Here is a 19,447-nt window from a genome sequence, read left to right as displayed (position 1 = left end):
CTCCCTCGGGGGATGCCTCATCCCTGAGCAGCCCCCGGGGACGCCGGGCACGCTGCCGGCACCGCTCCCAGCCGCTTTCGGTGGCAGCTGGTAATCTCCGCCTCGCCTCGTCGTTTCCAACGGCGTGTCGCTTGGAGTTGATTTGCTATGCTAATTGCTTCACAAGTAATAAGCTTCCCTAATTGCGCTGGAGGGGGAAGAGGAGAGCTCTCCCCACCTGCGGCACCGCCGGGCTGCGGGTCCCAGCCCCTCGGCTCTTCTGGGGTCCCGCGCTGGGATTCTTGTAAGAAACCCCAAAATCTTACGCACGGGGAGCGCCCTGGGGTGTCGGGAGGTGCCGGGCCGGGGGCTCGGAGCATTTCCAAGCTGCTCCAAATGTTCCTGCATCCATCGTCGTCCCCATCTTCTGCCCTTGGGAAGGGGGCCAGGGGCTGGGAGCGGGCCCCCCGGGGGGCGGGGAGCCGAGGGCGCTCGGTGTTTCACCCCCCCCATGGCAGGGTGCAATCCTTCGCGGCTGCTGCTTTCCTGAAAAGAGACTTTAATTGGCTACTGTACGGCGTAATGATGTTAATTTGACAGGAGAGCTCTAATTCCCTCGGCCCGTTAGGTATTTAAAGACTCACAGGGGTTACAGAAGGAGGAGGGAGGTTGCGGGGGGGCTGCTGGCCCCTGGTGCTCACCGGCCCCGGGGGCAGCACCCGCCTTCGAGAAGCTCCGTCTTGCATTTTAAACAAAAAGCCGGCTTCTTTCCCCGGGCTCCTCGGCGCCTGTCTGGGGGCAGCCTGCGAGGAAGCAGCGCGTTCCCATCGATCCGGGGATTAAAATCCCTGTCTCCGCGTGCCGGGGGGAGGGCGAGCGGCTTACCCCCCCCCCCCCTCCTCCTCCAGCAACTCTCCAAAAATGAAGCTCCACGCGTTGACTTTCCCACTAATAAAATGACTTCCTCGTCGCACGCCTTTAATTGAATGACGCTAATATGCTGCCTTTTTTTTTTTTTTTTTAATTATTTCTTGGATGGCTGATGACTCTCCCTGGCAGCCGGGGAAAGCCGGGGCTGGCGTTTCGGCGTTTGGTGCTGGGAGAGCTGCGCGGTCCCTCTCGCCAGCCCCGCTCCCCTGGCAGGATGCGGCCCAGGACGTCGCCTCCCGGGGCCCCGTCAAGCGCCGCGGCCGGGAAGGCGGCGAGGGAGGCGGCTCCCAGGGATGTTGCCGCGGTTCGAGCGCTTGGCTTGACAAGCAGCTGAAAAAAAGCCATATCTTTTTATGTGGCTGTAATTGCTGGATGTTTGACGGTCGTAGAATTTAGTTAACATCCTTGCTGTTATATTGATTTTTAATGTTTATTTGCAAAACCTCAAACGTGTGTCCAAGGTTTTGAACAGCTTCCCAGACTGATCTGCTAGGCCACTTCCCCTCCGATATGAAATATCATTTTTACAGGCTGGCAAAACGGTATTTAATGGTGGCTGACAGGGCCGTGGTTAAGGGCGATATGTATTGGACACTTAAACGCTTCTATTACCCCGCTCCTGGCACAGCCCATTGCGTTTTACTTGTGCTGGGAATTGCAGAAGGCTTTGCATTTTCCATCAGCGTCACGACGCCGCGGCCTTGGTGAGGACTCGGCCCCCGCCTCTCCGGCTCCTCCGAGGCTGTGGTCACGGCACGGGTGGCTGCTCCAGCCGTGGGGACGGTGCCTGAGCCGGGGGTCCCCTTTTTTGGGGTGGCCCTCGGCTGCAGACCTGTGAGCCGCCCCAAGGTGGCTGGCTGGGGTGTTTGTTTTTTTGTTTTTTTGTTTTTTTTAAGTCAAATGTTTGCTTTTGCGCGATGCCGGGGAGAACCGCCGCCGCTGCTGCCGCTGCCGTGCGTGGAGAAGAGGCTTTTGAGCACTCGAGTGCTGCTTCCAGGGCAGGCGCTTCCCCTCTTCTCCTTAATGCAGCTGCAGGGTTTTACACAAGGCGGGTAAATCCCTGCTTAAACGGCAGCAGAAGGGACCCATGTGCCGGGACCCACGTGCCGGGACCCACGGCCGCACCACGCCAGCCCCGTGCCGGGTGGGATGGAGCGTGCATCCCGTGGGAGCTTTGGAAGCAAAGCTGGAGCATCTTTGTGAGCAGCTCCCGTGCCCTCCTCGTGCAAAGGCTGCTGAGCTGCTCTCCGGTCGTTTCTCCACCGAGGCGAGCGCTGTCGGCACCTGAGTCCCCCCCGGCCCCGCACCGCAGGCCGGGTGCTGCCGGGGCCACCCGGGGCTCGCTCCCACCATCCCCCCTTCCCGTGCTCCGGCGCTGTGCGGGACGGGATTAAGGATTTAACAGCCTGTGCCAGATAGACACTTAAATAAGCAATAAATTTGGAGTTCGTTAGTGAGGATTAATTAGTGTTTGCGCAGGGCTTTGCCTGTGCCGAGCAGCAGACAGGAGCCCGAGCGGCGTTATTTATCTTGAAGCTTTGCCATGACCTTGTCGAGGTCGGGAGAGACTCGTCGCCTGGGTCCCATCGGGTTCCACCGTGGCTGTGCCCGGCGTGGTCCCTGGGGGTTGGGATCCACACCCCCACACCCCCCCCCCCTCCCAGAATTCAGGCCCAGGGGATCCTCTGGGAGCTCGGCAGGCAGCGACCTGCTGCGTGACCCCGGAGCGGGCATCCTTGCGTTGCAGAGCTGCTGGGCCCGGGGCTGGGGAGCAGCAATCCGGCGTTCGGCTGCGGGGGGAAGGCAGTGTTTGAGTGCAGGCACTTCTTGGGGGGGGGGGGGGGGGGGGCTCTCCTGGGATTTTAGGGGCTCTCCCAGCCCCATGGGGAGCAGGGGCTGGCAGCTGGGGAAGGGAGGCTGGCGTTGCGCTCCCCATCGCTTCGGCTGGGGTTGGGAAGGGGTGGAGGGGGGTGGCACGGCCGGTGGCAGCTCCTGCGGGCTCTGTCTCTGCCCCCCCACCCCCCCCCCCCGGGGAGGCTGGAGCGGAGCCTGGGCTCCGTTTTGGGGTGCAGGGACGGGAGGTGGCGAGGCAGGGAGTGTTGGAGCGGGAGGGCTGAGCCCGCCCCGCCTCTCAGCCCCTCGGCTCAATTCGCCATCTCCGCGCGGTGGTTTTTCAGCGCAGCGACGGCCCTGGCACCGCGGTGCAGCACCGGGCTGTGAAATGAGGGGCCCTGGGGGGGATGCCCCAGGGGACGATGCCCCCACATCCATGGGGGGATGCCCCAGGAGGAGCGGGCAGCCCCCTCCTCCCCAGCATCTCGGACCCGCAGGATTTATCACGCCGCTCGACTCCAGCCGTGGCACAGGGCCGGGAATTTTTTTCTGGCACCGGCTAAATAATGGAGACACCGAGGAGGCCCTCGCCGGGGATGGGGACGGTGTGAACCGTCCTGCGGCGAGCCGAGGCGCAGCCGGGGAGCCGGCCTGACCATGGGGCTGAGACAGGGCCAGCAGCAGCTCCGGCTTCCCCCCGGCAGCAGCACGCTCCCACGCCTGTGCCGGGGCTTCCCTCTGGCCACCCGCCAGCCGTGCCGTCCCCACGTGCTCAGCCGGGGCTTTATTTCATGTGGGGCGAGGTAAAAAGCTCTCTCCCTGCCGGAAAACCGGCTTCGGGGCCAGCGAGCTGGCACTGCATCCCGTGCTGCCCGCCACAGCTCCGTGCCAGCCTCGTCAAACCCATCTCATTAGGTGCCAGGAAGCTTTTCTGTGCCACGAGTGATGTCGGGTGGATCCCCAGCTCCTTTCCAGAAGAAACCCCGTCTCCGCGGGTCCTGCACCCTGCCAGGCTCGGGACCTTGCGCAGGGGTTTTCAGCCGCAGCGGGCAGCAGGAGCCTCCCCCAGGGATGGGTTGGGCACTGGGTGCAGCACCTTGCGAGGTCCCTCGTGGGATCTGGCCCGTTCCCATCCCCAGGCCTGCGGCGTGGGGCGAGCAGCGACATGGGTGGAGGAGGGAACGGCTCTGAGGAGCAGCCTGGGAACGGCGTCGAGGACAATAAACTCTATCAAAGCCTCATTCATTATAGAAGAACACGGAGTGCGAGTGCTGGCATGTTTTTGTCCGCTCGCTCCCTCTCCCATCTGACTCCTCTCCTTCATTTCCTGCTGCTTTTGCCTTATCTCCCCTTTTTCAGTGGATTCCTCCCCAGCTCGGTGGGGCGTGCAGGGGGCCATTCCCCACAGCACCACGCCAGTGAGCAGAGTGATGTGCCGAGGGCCATCCTCCACCAGCGTGGGCTGGGGAGCTCCTGGGGTTGGGTTGGACTAGGTTGGGTTGGGTTGGGTTGGGTTGGGTTGAGTTGAGTGGGGTTGGATTGGGTTGAGCTGGATTCAGTTGGGTTGAGTTGGATTGGGTTGGGTTGGGTTGGGTTGAGTGGGATTGGGTTGGGCTAGGTTGGGTTGAATTGAGTGGGATTGGGTTGGGTTGAGTTGAGTTGGATTGGGTTGGGTTGGGTTGAGTTGACTTAGATTGGGTTGGGTTGGGTTGAGTTGGATTGGATTGGGTTGGGTTGGGTTGGGTTGACTTGGATTGGGTTGGATGGGGTTGGCTTGGCTTCTCCTCCCTCCTTCCTTCCCCCACATGCTGGCAGGGCCCAAAGGTGCCGTAACCTTAACAGTGCTGATGCGGCCAACTGCAAAAGCATGTCCAAAGTCCAGCACACTGCTGGTGAGGGAGCGGGATCTGCCACGGAAAGCTACGTCCTTCCCTCTGGGAGCGGTGCCGAGCAGCAGCAGCCCCTTGGCATCGCTCTCGGAGCCGGCTCCGTCGTGCCGCCGCACCGCGTGCTGCGCCCGGGGCTGGTGGTGGCACGGTTTGTGGGGGACAAACCCCTTGGGGGGCGGTGGCTCTGAAGACACCATCTCTGGCCTGGGGGTTGCCGTCTCCAAAGCCTTGCCACGGGGACGGTGACCAGGGACGCTGCCCCGTGCTTCGGCTGCTCTTGGGGACGGTGACTGGGCAGGAGGGACCCCTGCCTGCAGCCCTGCCTGCAGCCCTCCCCGGGCAAAGCCAGGGGTCGGGGGACACTGTTCCTGGCACTCGGGGTGGGGAGCGGGGGCATTGCCAGCCTGGGTGACAGCTTTGTCCCCACCCTGGCTCTTTTCTGGCCCGTCGTGATGCTGCGGGGCGCTGGGGGGAGGGCGAGCAGCACCCACGTCCTATATTCTGTCCATTTTGTACGTGAACTTACACAGCTCACCAGGCTTGCTGCTGCTCCAGGAGACCTGCTCGTGCGGGTGCAGCTTGAGCCCTTCCCGGCCCCTTCCCGCTCCCACCTCATTCCCAAACCCCCCCGCTGCCGTTTCTGCTGGAAAACTCCCCTTTTTGCTCAGTCTTTGAAGGGGTTTTATCGCTGCGAGAGGCCCCGAGCAGCTGATGGGCAGCGAGCGGGGAGCTGTCCTCCGGTTCCCTTTACTGAGCATCTCATCCTGCAAGTGCTGTTAATCACTGGCGGCTAACGAGCTTGTCTAACGAGCAGCTTTAGTGCAGGAACCGGCGTGAGCAGGGGCCGTGGACCCGGCTTGCCCAGCTCGCTTCATGACAGAGCTCTTTTGAGCTTGATTTTCCCCTCCCGCGGGCGGTGGGTGCTGTGCCGCGGCGTTTTGGGGTGGCGAGACCTTTGATGCTTCCCCCTGCGAGTGGAGAGCCCCGGGCAGCACCTGCCACGGGGTGTGTGGGACCTGGGGGGGCTGGCGAGAGGGGATGGGGTGCTCGGTGGAGGTGGCCAGAGAGACCCTGGCCATCCTCCCCCCTCCCCAAAATTCCCCTCTATCCCTTCCCCTTCTAGAAGCCGCCACGTGAACTCGGAGATTCTCAGCCTGGCACCGCGAGGTGACCGCTGGCACGTCCTCCTGGGAGGATGCTCGTGTCATCCAGGGGCTCCCCTCGGGGTTTCGGCGGAGCCGGGGCTGCGGCGATGCTTGGGGAGCCCACCCCGGGGGGGCAGGAGCGAGAGGGCACCCATGGGAGCGGGCGGGGGGGGGGGGTGCTGGCTGCACCAGCTTCGGGGTGCCTGCTGCGGAGCGGAGAGCCTGCTCGCAGGGCCGCTCATCGCAGGGTGGTTTTTGGGGGGGGGGGCTCCCCCTGACCTGTGCCCCTCTCTCTGCCCCCGCTGCAGGACAAGAACAGGAAGCTGAGGCCCCTCTACGACATTCCCTACATGTTCGAGGCCCGGGAGTTCCTGCGCAAGAAGCTCATCGGGAAGAAGGTACGGAGGGGACGGGGACGGCGGCGGGGTCCCTGCGCGTCCCCGGCGCGGGCGGGTGCGGACGAGGGGCCGGGAGCCGGCGGTGGGTGCCGCGGGGGGGCCTTACGAGTGACCCGGGGGCTCCCTGGGGGGGCCGCGGGGTGCACCCAAAGCTGGAGCACCCTCTGTGCCGGCCCCTGCGAGGGGCTGCGGTCCCGCTTTCAGCTGCGTCCGTTGCCCAGGAATGCTGAGGGCCTCCGTCGCTTTGTATTTTCCCTTTGTTTCCCCGGCATATTTTTCTAGGCCGGTTTAGAGCAATTCAGGGGAATGAAGAATATAATGTGCACTTAACTACTGAAGCACATGCTCAGGATGCAATTTTCAAATGCTCATAAAATGGTCAAATAAAATCAATTTCCTTCATAGCGAGGCTGCTCGCTGCTGCTCATTGAGGACTATTTCCATGCCTAATTGCATCTTTCCATTTCAGAGCCCTGTTTATATTTAAAAAAAAAAAAAAAAAAAAAAAAAAAGAAAAAAATAGCAGCTTGTGAGACTTTTCTAATGGGAAGCCTGCCACTTGTCGTAGTCAAATGTGGCTGCGAGGTTGTTGCTGGGACTTGTGGGGAGAGCTGCGGTCTCTGAACTGGAAACCTCGGCAGCGTCGCGGGCTGAGCGCTGCCGGCCACCCCGGGGATCACCGGTGCTGGTTTTCCTCCGGCTGCCGTCGCTTTGCTGTCTCCCACCCCGCCATGCTTGGCTGTTGCTCAAAACCACCCTTTTTCTCCCCAAACCTGTTGGCAGTCCCCCTGGCAGCAGGAGGCGGGGAGCGGCACAGCAGCCAGCCTCCGCTGTCCCCCGTGCCCAAAGTGGGGAGCCGGTGACCCCAAGAAATAGAAGCAAAAAGCCATTTGCCTCCGAGTGCCTCCAATCTCCATTTTTAAAGCTCCCCATAACCTTGGAGCGAGCTGCGGCGGCGCGCGCCGGGCTCCTGCCTTCGCTGGGCTGGTAGCCCTGGGAGCCAGGCGCCCGCTCGCCTTTGATGTTGCCTCGTTTGCTTTATAAATATTTCCTTTGTCAGCTCCACGTTTTTCACTTCAGATTAATTTGATTGAGGAAAGCGATGAAAAAAAAATCCTTTCCCTTAATGATCAAAACAGTCCCTCGGGGTTGGCGGCGCGTTCTGATTTGAAATGACAGCCCTGCACGGGGTCGCTCGCCCTTGCCTTCTCGCGGCTCGCTGTCGGCATCAATCTTTGCGGCAAAATCCCTCTTTTCCCACCCCCTTTTTTTATAGACTTTTAAAGCCCACCCCGGCGGGCAGCTCCTGACAGTTTTCTGCTCGCGGGGAGATCAAACAGGGTGGGCTGGCACCGATACGCAGCGCTGCCTGCGGCGTCAGCACGGCTCCAGCACCGTGCGCGTTTGCAGGGGTGCCCTGGGGAGCCCTGCCCGTTCCGGGGAGCCCTGCCTGCCCATTTTGGGGAGCCCTGCCCGTTCCGGGGAGCCCTGCCTGCCCATTTTGGGGAGCCCTGCCTGCTCTGGGGAGCCCTGCCTGCCCATTTTGGGGAGCCCTGCCCGTTCCGGGGAGCCCTGCCTGCCCATTTTGGGGAGCCCTGCCTGCTCTGGGGAGCCCTGCCTGCCCATTTTGGGGAGCCCTGCCCGTTCCGGGGAGCCCTGCCTGCCCATTTTGGGGAGCCCTGCCTGCCCATTTTGGGGAGCCCTGCCCGTTCCGGGGAGCCCTGCCTGCCCATTTTGGGGAGCCCTGCCTGCTCTGGGGAGCCCTGCCTGCCCATTTTGGGGAGCCCTGCCTGTTCCGGGGAGCCCTGCCTGCCCATTTTGGGGAGCCCTGCCCGTTTCAGGGAGCCCTGCCTGCCCATTTTGGGGAGCCTTGCCCATTCCGGGGAGCCCTGCCTGCCCATTTTGGGGAGCCCTGCCCATTTTGGGGAGCCCTGCCTGTTCTGGGGAGCCCTGCCTGCCCATTTTGGGGAGCCCTGCCCACTTTGGGGAGCCCTGCCTGCCCATTTTGGGGAGCACTGCCTTTTCTGTAGAGCTCTGCCTGCTGATTTTGGGAAGCCCTGCCCCTTCTGGGGAGCCCTGCCTGCCCATTTTGGGGAGCCCTGCCTGCTCTGGGGAGCCCTGCCTGCCCCGGGGACCCCTGCCCTCTCCGGAGGGGCTCCCTTCCCGCAGAGCCCCGGGATCGACTGATGTCCAGGATCCTCTGGAGATCGGGATCTCCGGGCCCGCTCCGGCCGTGCTCCCGGCATCCCCGGCCGCGGGTCCCCGGGGGCTGTGGTGGGCGACGGGTGCCGAGCGACCGCGGCCGCGCTGCCGTGGGTGTGGGGTCCCCCTCCACTGCAGGGGACTCGAGGTTCGGGGTCTGCCCTGTGCACCCCCGGCACCTACCCCAGCCTGGCCCCCGGGGATGCCGTCCCGCCGCCTTTTGCTGCCTTGGGAAGGGCTGACACGGCTCGAGGGGGTCGCGGGAGGGCTCACCGCCGGCGGAGCGCCATCAGCCCCCTTCGAGATCGAGGAATTGAATATTCGGAATAATTAGGCCAGGGTGAGTTGTTGGCCTCGCTGCCGGTGCTTCTGGGATGCGGAGGCGGGTGCGGCTTGGCGGGGGGGATTGGCCGCGGTGCCGGGCGGTGAGCGCGGCGGTGGGCAGGGGAAGGGCTGTGGGGAGCAGGCAGGGAGGCAGCGGGCAGGAGGGCAGGCAGGGATGCAGGCAGGGATGCAGGCAGGCAGGGATGCAGGCAGGGATGCAGGCAGGCAAGGATGCAGACAGGGATGTGGGCAGGGATGGATGCAGGCAGGGATGCAGGTAGGGATGCAGGCAGGGATGGATGCAGGCAGGAGGGCAGGCAGGGATGCAGGCAGGGATGGATGCAGGCAGGGTTGAATGCAAGGATGCAGGCAGAGATGAATGCAAGGATGCAGGCAGGGATGAATGCAGGCAGGGATGAATGCAAGGATGCAGGCAGGGATGCAGGCAGGCAAGGATGCAGACAGGAATGCAAGCAGGGATGGATGCAGGCAGGTAAGGATGCAGGCAGGCAGGGATGCAGGTAGGGATGCAGGCAGGGATGCAGGCAGGTAAGGATGCAGGCAGGCAGGGATGCAGGTGGGGATGCAGGCAAGGATGCAGACAGGAATGCAGGCAGGGATGCAGGCAGGCAGGGATGCAGGTAGGGATGGATGCAGGCAGGCAGGAGGGCAGGCAGGGATGCAGGCAGGAGGGCAGGCAGGGATGCAGGCAGGCAGGGATGCAGGCAGGGATGCAGGTAGGGATGGATGCAGGCAGGGATGCAGGCAGGCAGGAGGGCAGGCAGGGATGCAGGCAGGGATGGATGCAGGCAGGAGGGCAGGCAGGGATGCAGGCAGGGATGGATGCAGGCAGGAGGGCAGGCAGGGATGCAGGCAGGGATGGATGCAGGCAGGAGGGCAGGCAGGAGGCAGCAGCCCATCTCTCCCACCCTGGGGCCGTGCCCCACTCCCACCAGTGCCCGCCTGCGCGGCAGCCTCGAGGCGGGCTTGCCAGGGCAGGCGAGCAGCCAGCCCTCCCAGCTTCCCCGGCACCCTGCTGCCTGTCCGTCCGTCCGTCCGTCCGTCCTGCAGGGACACTGCCAGCTCTGGCTGCTTCCAGCACGAGCCCCAGCGCCTGGCCGGGGGCGGCCGCGCTCCCCCCGGGCTGCCGGATGCCGCCAGCCTGGCGCAGCAGGTTGAAGCCTTGCCTCCCACCACCCATTTTCCACCACCTTTTCTGAACAACCCCCCACCCCCCCGCCCTCCCTCCAGCCCGGTGACAAGAACCCCCACGTCCCCCCCCCAGCCCCGGTGCACCGCTGCTCCCCGTCCTGCCGAAACGCAGCGCGACAGCTTCCCCTGGGCCCCCCCCTGCAGCGAAAATAAACCGCTGCGACTGCTTCCAGCAAGAATTCCCCCTGTTCCCCCCCTCCCTCTGGAGAAAGCACCGAAGGGAGAAGGGGAAGAGATCCCCCCACGGCCGCCCCTTCGCTTTCGCTCCTCGCGCTGGGAGACGAGTGGGGCTGTGGGAAACCACGTCTGAATTCCCAGGGCCTTGGGGGGCAGATGGAGCAGAATTTCTTTTCTCTCCCTCCCCCTTCCCTCAAAGCAGCGTGAAGTTTCCGAAGCCGGGAATCTTCGCGGCGCGTTGTTTTTCCCTTTATCAGACGGGGGGGGGTGTGTGTTTGTGTTTTGGTTTTTTTTTTTTAATTTTTTTTCTCGGCTGGCCTGCCAGCTCTCGCTGCGCCGATGCCGGCACCCTGCACCGCCACGGCACGTGCCCCGGCGCAAGAGCTGCTCCCGGCAGCCGCGGGAGTGACCCGGCACGCTGGAATTTGCCCGGCGGTGCGGGATGAACCGGCTGCCGCCGCCCCTGCTATGGATTTATCTCCCGCGGTGGAATAAATCTCTGGTGCGTGGCGGGGTGGGGGACGGCTCCCCCCCCGCCCCGGCACAGGCACTGCCCATCGATTGCGGCGCTGGGCGTGCACGGCCCTTAAGCAGTTTTTTTTAATTACGCCATCGCGCAGGCAATTGAATCGAGTCTAAATGGGTGCTCTTGGCCCTTTCCTCTAATTAGCTGGGGGGGGGGGGCGGGGATTAATCGTTCGGACGGAGGGAGACGACACGAGATAATAATTCAGGGAAAAATAGACCTTGTGCATGGAAGCGATTCAGTCCTTGCCTTAAGAGCAGCTCTGCGGCCGGCGGGCGGAGGGGCGGCTCTCCCCGGGGTGCCCGAGCACCCCAGGGTGCCCAAGGGGCTGCTCCCCTAAGGACGTGGGGCTCTGGGGGCTCCGCAGGATGCCCCTCACCCACCCCACTCCGCAGGGTTTTCGGTGCCTCCGGCCTCGGTGCTGGGGGCCGTGAGTTTGGTGGGGACCCGGGAAGGTCCCTGGGGACACCGAGGGGTGGTGGCGCATGGGTGAGCCCCCTTACCTGCCCGGCAGCGGGCCCCGGGTAGAGGGTGCAACTTCAACAAGAAAAGGCGAGCATTTCTCACCCCCCCTGCACCCCAGCAACCACTCAACTGTGAGCGGAGGCTCGTGTGGGGCCAGGGTGAACCCCCAAAGCCGCGACGTGCTCCTCGTGCTTTATGGCTCCGGCCCTGTGGATAATTTCACCCGTTCCCCCGTCACCGGGGAGATGTCCGTACCTGGCGGCGCTGCCTGTGCCCCAGCCTCGAACTCCGGCGCCACGGGGATGAGCATCCTGCTCCTGCCTCAGCAGAAGGTCCCTTGAGTCCAGGCCGGTGCAGAGGGATGTGTCCTGGTTTGAGCCCAGGGGGCAACTGAGCACCACGCAGCCGCTCACTCCTCCCTTCCCCCCATCAGGAATGGGAAGATGGAAAATGAAGCAAAGTGGATCAGGAATCCAGCTCTGGACAGGGAGGGGTGGCTCACCCGTTATGGTCACGGGCAAAAGACAGACTCGTTAGGGGAAGACAAAAACCCACCACTTTAATTCAAACACTAACAAAGCCAACGCTTAACAGGCAGGGTGGGACGGTGAGAAGCGCCACCACATCCAAAACCACCTTCCCCCCCACCACCACCTTCTCCCCGGGCTCAGCTCTGCTCCCCATCTCTCCCTCCTCCCCCAGCAGCACAGGGGGCAGGGAGTGGGGGATGTGGTCAGTCCTGTCGCTCCTTCCTTCTCGAGAGGGTGGGAGGGAACACTTTGCATCCCTCCCCTGCTCCCCAGGGCTCCCCTCTCACTGCAGACGGTCCTCCACGAACCTTCCCCGGTGCGAGTCCACCCCCCGGACTGCAGATGCTCCGGCGTGGGTCCCCCCCCACCGTGTGTTGCAGCCCTCCCAGCGCCGAGCCCCAACAGCAGGGGCTGCTTCTTCCCTCAGAGTCCCGGCCTCCTTTGGGCGCAGCCGCCTGTACCTGGCGTGGGCTCCTCCAAGGCCGCGGGTCGGCCTCTGCTCCACCAGTGACCTCCACGGGTGGCAGGGGGGTGGCCCTGCCGCCTCCCCACGGGATACGGGGCTCTCTGCTCCGGCGCACCTCCCCTCTTCCTCCTCCTTCCTTCCACTCCCCCGGGTGCCCGTCCTTTTCCCAACTCCTCCTCGCAAGTCCCAGCCCCCCTCTGCGATTCCCCTGCTCCAACACGTGATCGCAGAGGCACAGCCGCCGTCGCCGATTGCCTCGCCCTTGGAGCCGGGGGAGCTTTCGAGACGCTTCTCCCAGCGGGGGCACCACCGCGGCCCCCTTGCCCGCTGCCCAAACCCCCCCCCCCCCAGCACACCAGGGCGCAATCACGCACGTGCCGTTCCCGGATCGACGGGGAGGGGGCGAGAAGGGGGGAGGCCGGCGGGTTGTGCGTGGCCGATGCCGAGGGACGGGAGGAAGAGCAGCGTGGCCAAACCGCAGCCGTGCCTCGCCTTTCCCCCCCCACCTCCCTCCCTTCCCGGGCGGAGGGGCACGTGGGTGGCCCTCGCCCTCCATCCCGACGCCGGCGCCAATTGATCTCCAAAGCTCCGGCTTATTTCTAATGCCTGGGGATTTGTTAGCGATGCAGCTCAGGGCTGGAGTCTCGTCAAAGGGAAGGCTGACAGCGAACTGATAAAACCTCTCAGCTGCCCGCGGGAGCCTGCGAGCGCGAATCCGAGGCCCCGGCGTACCTGGAAAGCAGCAGCCGGGGTTTTCCCTGCAGTTTTCCAGTGCCTCTGCCTGTGTCTGGTCAGGTCCTGTAGCTCAGAGGCACTGGGATGCTTCCCGGGGCGCTCCTTTCGGGGATATACCCAAAGCAGCATTCCCGGTGCCAGCACCGCCGGCGGACCGGAGATTAAACCCGGGAAAACCAGGGTTTGGCTGGGGGAAACATTTCCCCCCTGGAGCATCCTCCCTCTCCCCAGAGGAGAGAAGACTCTTGCAGACTTTCCGCAGATTTTGTCAGACTTTTGCAGATTTTTGCACTGCTGGGCAATTTTCGCTGTGTGTTACGGGCAGCCTGCAGCGTTGGGGAGAGCTGGCGGCACGGCACGGCACGGCACGGCAGTCGGGGTGCAGCTGGGGCGTTTTTGGGGAAGGTCCCACTTTCTGCAAAGCGGCGCAGCCGGGAGGTGGGAGCTTTGCGGGGCGCTGGCTGCCGAGCTTCCCGGGAATGCGCTGCGTCATCCCGGCGTGTGAAACCGGGGAGGATTTTGCTGTTCAAAGCCTTCTGGAGAGCTGGCTGCTCCCCAGCGCCCAACTGGGGAGAGATCTGCTCCCGCCGGCGTTCTGCTTGGAATGAACGGCGCATGCAGGCGCAGGCGAGCAGGAGGGGAGGAGGAGGCTGCCGGCACGCTCGGCTCCGGGCGCTGCAGCGGGCTGCGGTGCCTCCCCAGCAGCAGGGGAGGGTGAAAAGAGCAAATGTGGCTGTTCTTGGCGTAATAACCAGAAATTTGGGGCCGTTTCCTCTTTGTGAGTTGATTTTCCTCCTTCCGACGCTTCCCCACGCGGCTCTGCCGGGCCCTTCCATTGCCAGGCTGCAGCCCTGAGTTATTTGAGGCTCTGGCAAGGTCGGTCCTAGCCCCGGGGCTGCTGGCTGGGCTCGCCCACCCGGGGCTACAACCCTGGGGGGCTCGCTAGCCCCGCTGCTGCCGGAGCCGGTGGGGAATTGGGGCGCAGAGCGGCGGCAGGCTCCGCTTTCGGCAGCGGTCGAGGCTCTGCGGGCTCCGCGGGGGCTCTCCGTGGCGCGGCGGCATGGAGCGTCCCCCGTACCACGTCCCGGGCTCTTCCCTCGCCTTTCGAGGAGGGACGGGAGGATCCAGAGGGGGTGGAAAGGTGGAGGGTGGCTAGCGAAGGGCTTGGCAAACTGGCCCAGCTCCTGCTTGCCGGTCCCAGCAAAGCACCCTTCCTGCAGCGGCACGGGTGGGGAGGCTGGGCTGAGCCGGCACGCACGGGCCCTCAGGAAGGAAACTGCCTGCCCGGGGGGAAAATGTGACGCTGGATCTTTCCCCCGAGGGTCCGGCTGCCCCCGCGGTGCCTCCTGAATCCCCCCCAGCCCTAATTCTGTTTGGGCTGGGGCGAGCCTTGGGCCGGCTGCTCCGGGATCGCCGAGCGGTGTCGGCAAGGAAGGGCTTGGGCTCGTGTGAGCGATGGGGTTGTGCCCTCCTGGCACGGCACGGCACGGCACGGCACGGCACGGCACGGCACGGCCCGGCTGGCCTGGGATGGGCTGGCAGCCCTGGGGCCAGCGGTGCAGCTCCGGCAGTGGCGAGCCCCCCCCCCCGTGCCCGGGCTCTCCCCCGTCCCCCCCAGCAGCCAGGCTGGAGGAGCTCAGGGAGCAAATGGGAGCACGTGGGTTTGGGTCGTGGGTGGCATCAGCCACGTCCCTGCTGTTCCCGGTCTCATCCCCAGGGAGGGGAGAGGAATAAAAATAGGGAATAATCAGGGCTGTGGGACTGCCCCAGCTCCCTTACTGGTGCGGGGAGCGGCGGCGTGTTTCGGTGTGGCTGGGCACCAACCACAGCAGAGCATCCCCCGGCGCGGCGTCTGCCTGCACCCATGGGTGCCCTCCCCAAACTGGGGGCCCCAGGGCCTGGAGGTGCTCCCTGTCCCTGCAGAGGCCGGGGCGGGGGCTCATCCCTGCAGGGAGGGACGGGCAGAGGTGGGGACAAGGAGGGGTGCGTGGGCAGCACCCCCGTTTTGGTGCCTGCGGCTCGGAGAGGGCCGGGGTGGGCTCCGTGCCGTGGCTCCAGCCTGGCCGGGGGGGGGTGGGAGGGGACTGCCCCCTGCCACGGGGACACAGGGTGCAGCAGGGAGGAGGGGGGCTGCACCGGGTGGGCGCAGGGTGGGCGCATATGGCAGGGGTGGGTGGCAGACCAGACTCGCTCTGCTATAATTACTGTCGGAAACGCCCACGGATCTCCCGGCTCTTCTTCGTCACAAACTTGCAGGGATTATTTTCGCCTCCCCTGCGAGCTCGTGCCACGTGTCAGGGCCGTGAAGTGGAGCCGGGGGCCCCCCCCTCCTGCCTCCGAGGCCGGGAGGATGCTCCCAAAAAGCTGCCTGCCAGAGCCAGCCTGGCCAGCCGGCCGGGGACCACATGCTGGGGACCACGGCAGTGGGACCATGATGCTGGGGACAATGTGGCACGGGCCACATCCTGAGGACCACATTGTTTGGACTATGATGTTGGGGACAATGTGGCACGGCCCACATCCTGGTGACCACATCGTTGGGACCATGATGTTGGGGACAATATGGACCATGATGCTGGGGACAATATGCCAGGGACCATATCCTGGTGACCACATCGTTGGGACTGTGATGCTGGGGGGACAGTATGGCACAGGCCACATCCTGGAGACCACGTGCTGGGGACCACGACATTGGGACCATGGTGCTGGGGACAATGTGGCACGGGCCACATCCTGAGGACCACATCGTTTGGACTATGATGTTGGGGACAATATGGTCCGTGATGCTGGGGACAATATGCCAGGGGCCACATCCTGGGGACCACGTGGCAGTGACCACACGCTGGGGAGCATCTACCAGTCACCACGTGCCGGGGCTGCAGTGCTTGGTTCCCTCCTCCTCCTCCTCCTCCTCCTCCTCCTCCTCCTCCAGCCGTGGGTGTGAGGAAGGTTTTTGGCGGCGATGGCCCTGCATTTCCCGGGGGCCGCTGTCCTGACGCCAGCGCCGGTGGCTGGGCACAGGGCACGTGGCGATGGGGACGGGGACGCTGGCTCAGCCAGCACCTCGCCGTGCCGGGCCGGTGACATTGAACGTGTCGGCCACGCAGAGGCTCCGCTAGTGCCGCGCTTCTCCGGGCTGGATTTCCTCCGGGGAGCGGGGCTGGCGGAGTGATTTAATTCACACTGACTGCAGCTGACCTTGGAAATGAGCCGCTAGCCGCCCGCCGTCCACGCTGGCCAGCCTTGGGAGGGAGCGAGAGCCTGCTGTGGGACCCATGGGTGCAGGAGGGAGGGGGGGGACACCACCAGATCCACCCCCCGCTGCGCCGCAGTGGGTGCTGGCAGCTCGGCACGTCGCTCTCTCTGCGCCCGGGAAGCGTTTTGGTTTTGGAACCCACCCCCACCCGCCCCTCTGAGCTGCGCCCGGTGCCCCACGGAGCCGGGGTGCTTCCCCTCCGGCTTTGGGTGCCTGCGGGTGGCACGTGGGTGCAGCTGGGCTCGGCGTGGGTGCGGAGCGGAGCCCCGGGGCTGAGTGCTGCTGCTCGCAAGTGTCCCCTGGTGCTCCTGGGCTGGGGGGTCCGGGTCTGCCACGGGTAAAAGTGGGTTGGGGGGGGGGGGGGGGGGCGGGGCACGGGGCCTGGGCTGAGCAGCTCCCCAAGAGTGGGTGTACGGCTGCAGGGGGAGTGCAGGAGGGGCCACAGGCGGGGCTGGGGGTGCAGGAGGTGGGGTTGGGGGTGCAGGAGGTGCCTGAGCTGGGGCTGGGGGTGCAGGAGGTGGAGTTGGGGGTGCAGGAGGTGCCTGAGCTGGGTCTGGGGGTGCAGGAGGTGCCTGAGCTGGGGCTGGAGGTGCAGGAGGTGCCTGAGCTGGATCTGGGGGTGCAGGAGGTGCCTGAGCTGGGGCTGGAGGTGCAGGAGGTGCCTGAGCTGGGATTGGGGGTGCAGGAGGTGCCTGAGCTGGAGCTGGGGGTGCAGGGGGTGCCTGAGCCGGGGCTGGGGGTGCAGGGGGTGCCTGAGCTGGGTCTGGGGGTGCAGGTGGTGCCTGATCTGGGTCTGGGGGTGCAGGAGGTGCCTGAGCTGGGGTTGGGGGTGCAGAAGGTGCCTGAGCTGGAGGTGCAGGAGGTGCCTGAGCTGGGATTGGGGGTGCAGGAGGTGCCTGAGCTGGGTCTGGGGGTGCAGGAGGTGCCTGAGCTGGGTCTGGAGGTGCAGGGGGTGGCTGAGCTGGGGCTGGGGGTGCAGGAGGTACCTGAGCCGGGGCTGGGGGTGCAGGGGGTGCCTGAGCTGGGGCTGGGGGTGCAGGGGGTGCCTGAGCTGGGTCTGGGGGTGCAGGTGGTGCCTGATCTGGGTCTGGGGGTGCAGGAGGTGCCTGAGCTGGGGTTGGGGGTGCAGAAGGTGCCTGAGCTGGAGGTGCAGGAGGTGCCTGAGCTGGGATTGGGGGTGCAGGAGGTGCCTGAGCTGGGTCTGGGGGTGCAGGAGGTGCCTGAGCTGGGTCTGGAGGTGCAGGGGGTGGCTGAGCTGGGGCTGGGGGTGCAGGAGGTACCTGAGCCGGGGCTGGGGGTGCAGGGGGTGCCTGAGCTGGGGCTGGGGGTGCAGGGGGTGCCTGAGCTGGGTCTGGGGGTGCAGGAGGTACCTGAGCCAGGGCTGGGGGTGCAGGGGGTGCCTGAGCCGGGGCTGGGGGTGCAGGGGGTGCCTGAGCTGGGGCTGGGGGTGCAGGAGGTGCCTGATCTGGGTCTGGGGGTGCAGGGGGTGCCTGAGCCGGGGCTGTGGATGCTCTCGGGAGTTGATTTTCCACTGGTGAGCGTTGCCTCTCCGAGCGCGAGCCCCGGGGGCACGGGAGCGCCTTTGCACGCACCAGGTGCTGCAAAACGCACCCGGGACCTGAGCCGGGGGCTGGGGGGGGGGGCTGGGGGGGGGACACACACAGACCTGCGAGCAGGGGTGACGCCGCTGTGGGAGCACCCCGGGGAGGGTGCGGAGACGGGAACGCCGGGGGGCACAACCTGGGCGCCTGCGTCCTCGCTGGCGGGTCCTCGAGGTGCCAAAATCGGGGTGCCAGCATCACCGGGGGGGGGCCTGCTCCGTGTCGCAGCTCCCCCCCCTCCCCCCCCCCGTGCGACCTCCCCCCCAAAGCAAACTGGGAACCTGATCCACGCTCTCACCCGTGAGCATCCCTGCACCCCCCAGCGTGTCCCGAGCCCTGGTGCGGTGGGGGATGCGGAAGTTGCGCCCGTCCACGGCAGGAGGAAGCTGAGCACCAGCCGGGTGCCACGGGGCGAGCCGGCAGCCGTGGCCCCACGGGGACGGCGCAGCCGGGGCCCCGCTCCACGCCGGGATGGGGGGCACGGCCGGTTCTCTGGGGCGCCCGGCGCTGCTCCCTGCCTTGCCAAAGCCTTTTTTGCAAACTGGCCTCGGCGTCCCGGTGCCGGCCACGCTGCTGCCAGCCGCGGCTGAGCAGGGAGCCGCGCTCTCCTCCACCTGCGGGCTCCTACCAAAATGCAATTACCCGTAAAGCCGGCGGCGTCGGGGCTGACCACGCGCCCCGGATCCCTGCCACGGCTCCCCGGCACACGGGGAGCTCGCCGGCGTGCCTGGCAGGAGCCGGGGATCCCCGTGGCATCTCCTTCGCCACGGAAAGCTCCTGGTTTAACGTGCCCGGCCCCGGCTCACCCGCTGGTGTTGCGTCGCTGGCAGCACCGTCGGGGGGGGGGGGGGTGGGGGGGGGGGGGCAGGGGGAGGATGGGGGTGTGCGGGGACCCCCCGGGCTGGACGGAGCTGACCCCCACACCCATCTTGTCTTGCCCAGGTGAACGTGACGGTGGACTATATCCGCCCGGCCAGCAGTGCCACCGAGACCGTGCCCGCCTTCTCCGAGCGCACGTGTGCCACCGTCTCCATCGGAGGAATGTAAGTGTGGCCCCGGGGAACGGGGCCTGGCGGGGGGGGGGGGACACACACACCGAGACCCCACAGACCTGCAGCCCCTCTGTGCTCGCCGCCCCACCTCCAGCAGTTTGGCCCCCGAGCCCGGGGAGTTGCTGTGGAGGAACCGTCTTGCTCGGGTGCGTCCCCAGGACGGCTGTCCTCTCCCAAGGGACATCGCCTCCTCGGGACGCGGGGTGGGCTCTGCCAGGGCAGCCCCCCCTTGCCCCCCCCCCCCCCCCCCCCAGTTTCCACACCCGGGGCAGGTTCAGTGACCTTCCTCCCCGGGTCCTACGGTGAGATCCTGCCTGCGAGGCGCGCGTCCGGATGGCAGCGGCTCCGGGAGCTGCGTAGGGATGATTTCTCATAGGCCGTTTGCTTCCTTGATTTTTTTTTTTTTTTTTTCCCCCGTAGCAGCTATTTTGGAAAGCGACCAAAGTGCTGCAGCGCTGCGCTTTTCTTTCCCTTAATCCAAGGCCTGGGGAAGCTGCGGAGCGTCGCGTTGCACGAGGGGACGTGGCACCGTGCCGCTTGAAAGCTCCCCGTCACCCCGCTCCGGTCTAATCAAGGCACTCGTGGAGTGACCTTTGGTGACGTTTAGCTCACGAGTGGGTTTAATTTCCACGCCAGCGGCAAAGGAGGGATCCAGCCCTACCCGTGCCCGGGCTGGGGCTGCTCCGTGCTTGCTGCCGGGACGCTGCTCCCGGGGTGAAACGGCAGC

The 19,447-nt window shown here is 65.5% G+C and overlaps 1 protein-coding gene across 1 annotated transcript in view; it reads left to right on the top strand.

Moving 5' to 3' along the window:
• Positions 1-18,715, top strand: part of LOC116960210 (staphylococcal nuclease domain-containing protein 1-like) — a 61,915-nt gene extending 43,200 nt beyond the window's left edge. The window contains exons 11-12 of the mRNA XM_042792342.1: positions 6,085-6,174; positions 18,611-18,715. Of these exons, the coding sequence (XP_042648276.1) occupies positions 6,085-6,174; positions 18,611-18,715 (195 nt within the window). The remainder of the gene's footprint in view (positions 1-6,084; positions 6,175-18,610) is intronic.
• Positions 18,716-19,447: the final 732 nt, after the last annotated feature.

This window comes from Tyto alba, unplaced genomic scaffold (assembly GCF_018691265.1).
Source record: "Tyto alba isolate M040663 unplaced genomic scaffold, T.alba_DEE_v4.0 Super-Scaffold_2, whole genome shotgun sequence".
Classification (NCBI taxonomy): Eukaryota; Metazoa; Chordata; class Aves; order Strigiformes; family Tytonidae; genus Tyto; species Tyto alba.
Note: the sequence above shows the minus strand (reverse complement) of the source record. Positions and strands in the feature narration are given on the sequence as shown.